General features: G+C 38.2%; 1 protein-coding gene across 1 annotated transcript in view; it reads right to left on the bottom strand.

Moving 5' to 3' along the window:
• Positions 1–716: 716 nt before the first annotated feature.
• The window catches only part of ALCAM (activated leukocyte cell adhesion molecule), a gene marked incomplete at its 5' end in the record, with an annotated part of 115,048 nt that continues 109,764 nt past the window's right edge, over positions 717–6,000 (bottom strand). Inside the window, 2 exons of the mRNA XM_083854366.1 lie at positions 717–3,037; positions 4,642–4,756. Coding sequence (XP_083710492.1) covers positions 4,669–4,756 — 88 coding nt within the window. The 3' untranslated portion in view covers positions 717–3,037; positions 4,642–4,668. The remainder of the gene's footprint in view (positions 3,038–4,641; positions 4,757–6,000) is intronic.

Below are 6,000 nucleotides of genomic sequence, written 5' to 3'. Positions count from 1 at the left end.
TTTCCAGAAGGCCTCACCTATGGCCAAAGCATTATCACGTTTCTGTGGCTCATATCCACTGCAGCACAGCTACAGCTTTGATATTATTGCTTCAGAGGATGCCAGAGTTGCTTGGGAAGCCCATGGTATTTTTGCAGGATACTGCCATTGCAGCATGCAGTGAAACCCACTGGTTTGTTCCAAGCTCAGTGGCAGTTTCCTGCACAGCCATGAACAGACATCACTAATTACATTATTTCCTGACTGCAAAGCAAGATGATGGGCTCTCCTCTACTGCCGCCTGGCATGCTTTTAAACAATTTGTGAGGAAGGATTTGCTTTTCCTCCTGTGTGTAGTAAACTGAGGTGAAACTCTTGTGGTGCCCTCAGTCAGATTTGAACAGAGCCCCCCAAATTCACTGCTGGGGCAATTATTTGTCCAGGTCACAGGCAGAGACCTCCATGATGAGCTTTGGCAAGGCTTTGTGCACCAGCTTGTGCTTTTCTCTGAGCAAGTGCTTGTGGTCCCCAGGTGCTGTGGGCCAGGAGAAGCTCCACAAACCCACACCCATCACCCCATGACTTTTGCTGCCAGCCAGACTCTATGGGGGTGTTTCTGCAGGACCACAGACAGCAGCAGCAGCAGCAGCTCGAGCTCTGGGTAAGTGCCTTCCCTGGGGCTCACATGTGTTCTTGTAAACTGAGATTTCACACAAGCCAGTGAAGACATACTTCAGTTTTATTGTTGTTTAGGCATGGATAGAAACATTAATTCTTTTGCACTCTTGGTTCTTGAAACTTGCCTATAGTGAACTTGGAGCAGTGAAAAACCCAGCTCCTCGGACTGACGATTTAAAGTGCATAGGAGATCAAGCAGAATCCCAAAAGGCGAGGAGTTGTTTATGTTCCTTTTTCTGTAGCTGTGAAAGTTGAAGGACTTTTTTTTTTCTTCTCGTTTGCCCTATATTCCCCTGACAGCGGTATGAAAATTTTCAGCCCTTCCCTATGCTTTCCCTTTGGAGTTTTCCCTATCTTTGGAAGATTCCTCTCTCTATTTCAGAATTATTTGTAGTGTTATAAACAAAGAGAGGTGATAGATGCACGCTTCTTGACAGGACTCTGGCACAACACTTCCCAGTCAGAGTCATGCCCACTGAATTTGTTTTCTTCTTTTAAAAAACGTGTATCGCTTGGCAGTGTTCTTGCACCAAAAGAAAAAGATATATTTATATATAAAGTAACTTTTTTGTGTGTTCACGTTTTATTTTGGAAAAACAGGTGTTTAAAAATTTTAGAATTTTTTTAACAAAATTCTAAAAAGAAAAAAAAAATCACAATATTTACAGAGATAACAGAATGGCTTAGCCATGCAAAACAAATTACTTTGGTTTTTCCCCCATTTTACTTTGGTTTAAATATTGACCAAGATTATAATTTTTTTCTTTTTGCCAAATAAAACAGTAACAAATTAAAGTTTAGAGGCATATAACAGGATTTCCCTCTAATATTTTATACAGCATAGAGTTTATAGGACTTCTTATGTATTTAATCCATGCCAATGCACTACAGGAAGCTTTTATTAAGACATCAGTCACTACTGCCCAGACATTTAACATTTTACAAATTTACAAGTAACAGTGTTTTCTGCCCCCTAAATAATGCAAAAGTGGCAAAATACATTTCCTAACGTCCATCTTTTTCTTTTATTTATTTCTTTATTTATTTATTTTTGCCTACCAGTCTATAAAAACTTACTTTTTCCCTGGATATTTGTAAATGGAAACCTGATGTTCTGCTTACTTCTACTGTTACTCCTTATCAAAACTGCCTGTTACCTTCTTCCAGAAACTAACTTCCCAGATAAGATGAAACTTATCTCCCTTAAGTACAGCTTTCTATTGGCCACTCACCCTAAAACCTTTTCTTATCAAGTACCATTCTAAAAAGTCCCTCAAGCAAAAAACATGTTTATAAAGTTACAAACTTGAATGTAACTAAAGATACATAGACATTTCATTGTTACAATTATATGTACTGTTTGATAAATTAGGTACCAGTTAAAAACACTAAAATTATCTCAAGGTGCATTCAATATCTGTAGCATAGTTAACAAAAACACACAAAATATATATATATATATTCTATTTTTGTGGGAAAAAAATGCAGCTTTGATATGAGCACTTTTTAAAAAAAGTTTCCAATTCTGACTGGTATCTCTCTGAAAAGAAGAAAAGGTACAGTACTTTAAGGCAGCGAATAACATAAAGGAATCAAAATTAACCCAGAATTCCAGTTCCTTATCCTAATGCTAACGTGAAAGATGACTGATAACCATCAATAAAATGCGTGTCTTGCTTTAGAAGAAAAGGATTTTTTAGCCACCAGCTGTATGTCGGCTTGGAATTTTTCCCAGTGTTCCTTACTCAATACCAGACTTCTGCAGGGAAACTCTTTATTCCCTTTCTAGCTTGTTTAGCTTTGCATGGTTTTTTAAATGTTCACTTTCATTAACAATTTTGTTCATTCTTGTCACAGCTGTCACCCTTCTGCTTTACCATGATTTCAAAGAATGAAAAAGGAGTTTGACATTTTCCTTTAAGACAATCTTACACTCTAGGTACTTGCTACAAAGCAGAGGCTTCACTGATAACAACCAGAATCAGACATGTACCTGCTCAAAGGGTGTCATAAAAACAATTGAAATAAAACCATTACACTATACATCAGATTAACAGCAACTCCCAGAACAAAGCCTTACAGTGTATAAAAATAGCTACGTAAAAAATTTACATAAAGGCAAACAAAAAGAAATCTTCAGTGCAGACATTTACAAAAAAAATATTTCAAACAGAACACAACATGGTGACCTATTATCATGGCTGTTGCCAAAATTAGTTTGTGGGCTTTTTTTTTTTTAGCTTGAGATAATTGTGTCTAAAATCCTTTGAAAACCTGGTAGTATGATCTGCTTAATACTTGAACCATGAATAGCTGTCACTTCTTTGTATATGTTTAAATACAATCCACGTTCATGCTTCAATTGGTCTATATGTATTCTCTGAAAATATGAAAGATAAAGCCAGTTAAATATTGTAAAATATGTTAACCATCATAACTACTCAGTATCTAAGCTTTAAATAAACAGCTACATGAACAGTATTTTCTTCTGCACCTCAGTAATGTAAACACTTTCTTTCATGACAAGATTCACTGTTGCAATATTATTCCTGGTAAATCCAGTAAGTTTGTCTGGTAAGTAATGGATTTATGTTCATTTAATTTAACTACTATCTACTATCAGATCTACTGATCTGAAGGAATACAGAGTAAAAGATTGCACTGAAGGCACACAATGTGTTTATGCTGCAACTTTTTCAAAATCCAAATTTACTTGTTTTCCACCTTTAAATCCTTCCTAGGACATTATTTTGGTATGCCAAATTCCCTTTTCCAAACTAGCAAAACAGTGATATTGCTGATAAAGAGCCTTCAACAATGCTGCATCTCTTTATATACTAAGTAATTGCTCTATATAATGCAATGAATTCTAAACATTTAATGCAAAACTTGTGGTTTGTATTTAAAAATTTCAGACAATACTGACATATTAAAATTACTGACAGTTGCATTCATTTAGACAAGAAACCCTGTTATGCAAATATGACATATCATAATTTCACATGCTTTAATCCCCTGCTACCTCAGAAGGTATCCAGTGCTACTTACTTAAGATCACTGAAAATCAGGTCTGTCTTCAGCTTTCCTGTAGAGGAGCTTACAATGCAAACACCCCTGAACATGTAATACTCTTATTTTTAAGAATAGCTGATGACTAACGCAACAAACCTCTATGATTAGCTGGTTTCCAGACTCTTGTGTTATCACAGTGTTAATTTAAAATGGCATAACTGTCCAGAAAAAAAATGTTCTAACCCCCTCCTTTGGGTCCTAGGAGGAGAGGTGCAGCAGTGGTGTATATATGTGTGAGCACAGGGTGGTGCTCTTGGCGCTCTGCACTGCTCCTGTAATTCCCAACAGAACTTCATGATCTGCCAGATCATTTGTAAACAGTTCAATTCATACAGATCCCAGAAGGGGAAACTTTCAAACCTGTTACTAATGTAATTCCAGGATAAAACTGATCACAGTACAGGTGTGTGAAATCTAGACTAAGAATTGTTTTGTTCCAAGGGAAGGAAGTTTCATGACCTTCGCATTAATGATGAAAAAAGTGACCAAGCACTTGGAAACTGTTGCTTTCAGGAAGGGAAGAAGTTCCTGTAAACATTTCAAGTCATAACTTGAAACCTTCTCTAAACTCTACCTAAACATACTCTTCATATAAACACACATATACACATGCAGATGTACCACAGTGGTACATTATACAAATCTGTATTTTCATTTCCTCAAGCACATGCATTAAAATCAAGCCAACTATTAAGTTCCATCTGAACATCAGGTTTCTTCCTTATATTTGTATGGGCAGCTCTGAATTCTTAACTGGCCAAAAGCTTGAGTCTGTCTGTCCTAAAACTACATCACAAAATGACCCCACTGCCTTTGCCTCACGAAGGTGAGCACCAGACCAAACTAGAGCTTTGATCACCAGAGAGAAATGACAGACAAAGAGATTTTAGTGCTGTAATATGAACCACTTACCTGGAATGATGACTGACACATTTTCTCTTAAGTTTCAGATTTATGATTGTTTTCCTCTAGTTTTTTGTTTTCTTCTATATTTCCAAGATCTTTGTCTACATGTTTTGATGCTGACCTATAATGCAAAAGAAGGTCATTTTGGCATGCCTACAGCATTTTGTTCCATACTCATATTAATGACACTGCCTCCTCCCCTCACAGTGAACAGAAAATTTTGACAGTTCTGTTCTGAGCAGAGCACCAGGTTTGCATATGTCCAAACAGGGCAGTGACAGCAGATCCCCCAGTGCTGTGAGTACCTCAGGGAGTATTGCAGCAGGGCTCTGTGTGTTTGATCTACCTCTTGAGGAATTCAGAATCGTTCTGAGCTAGCAGACATTTGGTAAGGTTAGACCAGTTGTGGAGATCCATGTCTCTTGACAAAGTAATTGTGCAGCTTGTTTCAATAAACACAAGTCTGCTTTAAGGCATACTAAAACGTTACAAGTGTGCCTAAGATATCTTGATCAACACAGCAATCTTTTGTGTACTTGTAGTAAATGACTTTCAGAGCCCGTGCCAAATGGAAGCTCTTTAAATGTGGAGAAATTCATGAAAATTCTGGCAACATTGAAAAAAAATCTCACTGTGGCTTGTAGGTCTGTGTTAGCTATGACTGACAAGCTTTGGGTAAAGATGAGATTGTGTAAATGTTTGAGGGAAAAAAAAAAAAAGAGGTATGCCTCATTTAAAATAGCAGGTCTTCCTTAATGCAAGTAGTGGTGATGAATTAATGAGTTAAGTGCTTAGTTTAGCTTAGCACAATAAAACCACTATGCCATTCACTTAATCTGTGAGAAGCCTCACTGTCTGCCAAGGTGAAAGATTCCTGCAGTGCTGTGATAACATTTTGAAGGCCCCAATTTTTAAAATGTAAATGGGCAAATGTGTTTGAGTGGGACAAAGTAAATCCCTTGTGTCAGAGCAGATTATCGCATCCGCATTTTCTCTACAGATAATTTGTTTCCCCTACAGAAAAGTACGGTCTGCTGTGACGGATTGATGCAGATGCTCACCCTTGCTGCAGGGTAAAGACCCCGAGCCATGCTGACTCTCAAGATACAATGAAGACACAGGTTAGGCAGTGTGACATGTCACCATGCAGGAATGCACCTCCTGCACCACTGCTGGGCGGTCCTGTGCACATCCTCCATCTGAGCAAAGGCTGGGAGAGTGCCTGCATCCCATGTGTGCCTGGGCTGGCTACCCTGGAGCAGCTGCTGAGGCAGGAACACTTCAGTCCTTGTCTCTGAAGAGCTCCTGAGGGAGTGCAAATGCACCTCAGGCCTCCTCACCTCTGCTGAAATGCTGCTCTCCAGC

Source organism: Zosterops lateralis (assembly GCF_965231275.1).
Source record: "Zosterops lateralis genome assembly, chromosome: 2".
Classification (NCBI taxonomy): domain Eukaryota; kingdom Metazoa; phylum Chordata; class Aves; order Passeriformes; family Zosteropidae; genus Zosterops; species Zosterops lateralis.
The sequence above is the reverse complement of the archived record's forward strand: the minus strand, read 5'-3'. Positions and strand labels throughout refer to the sequence as shown.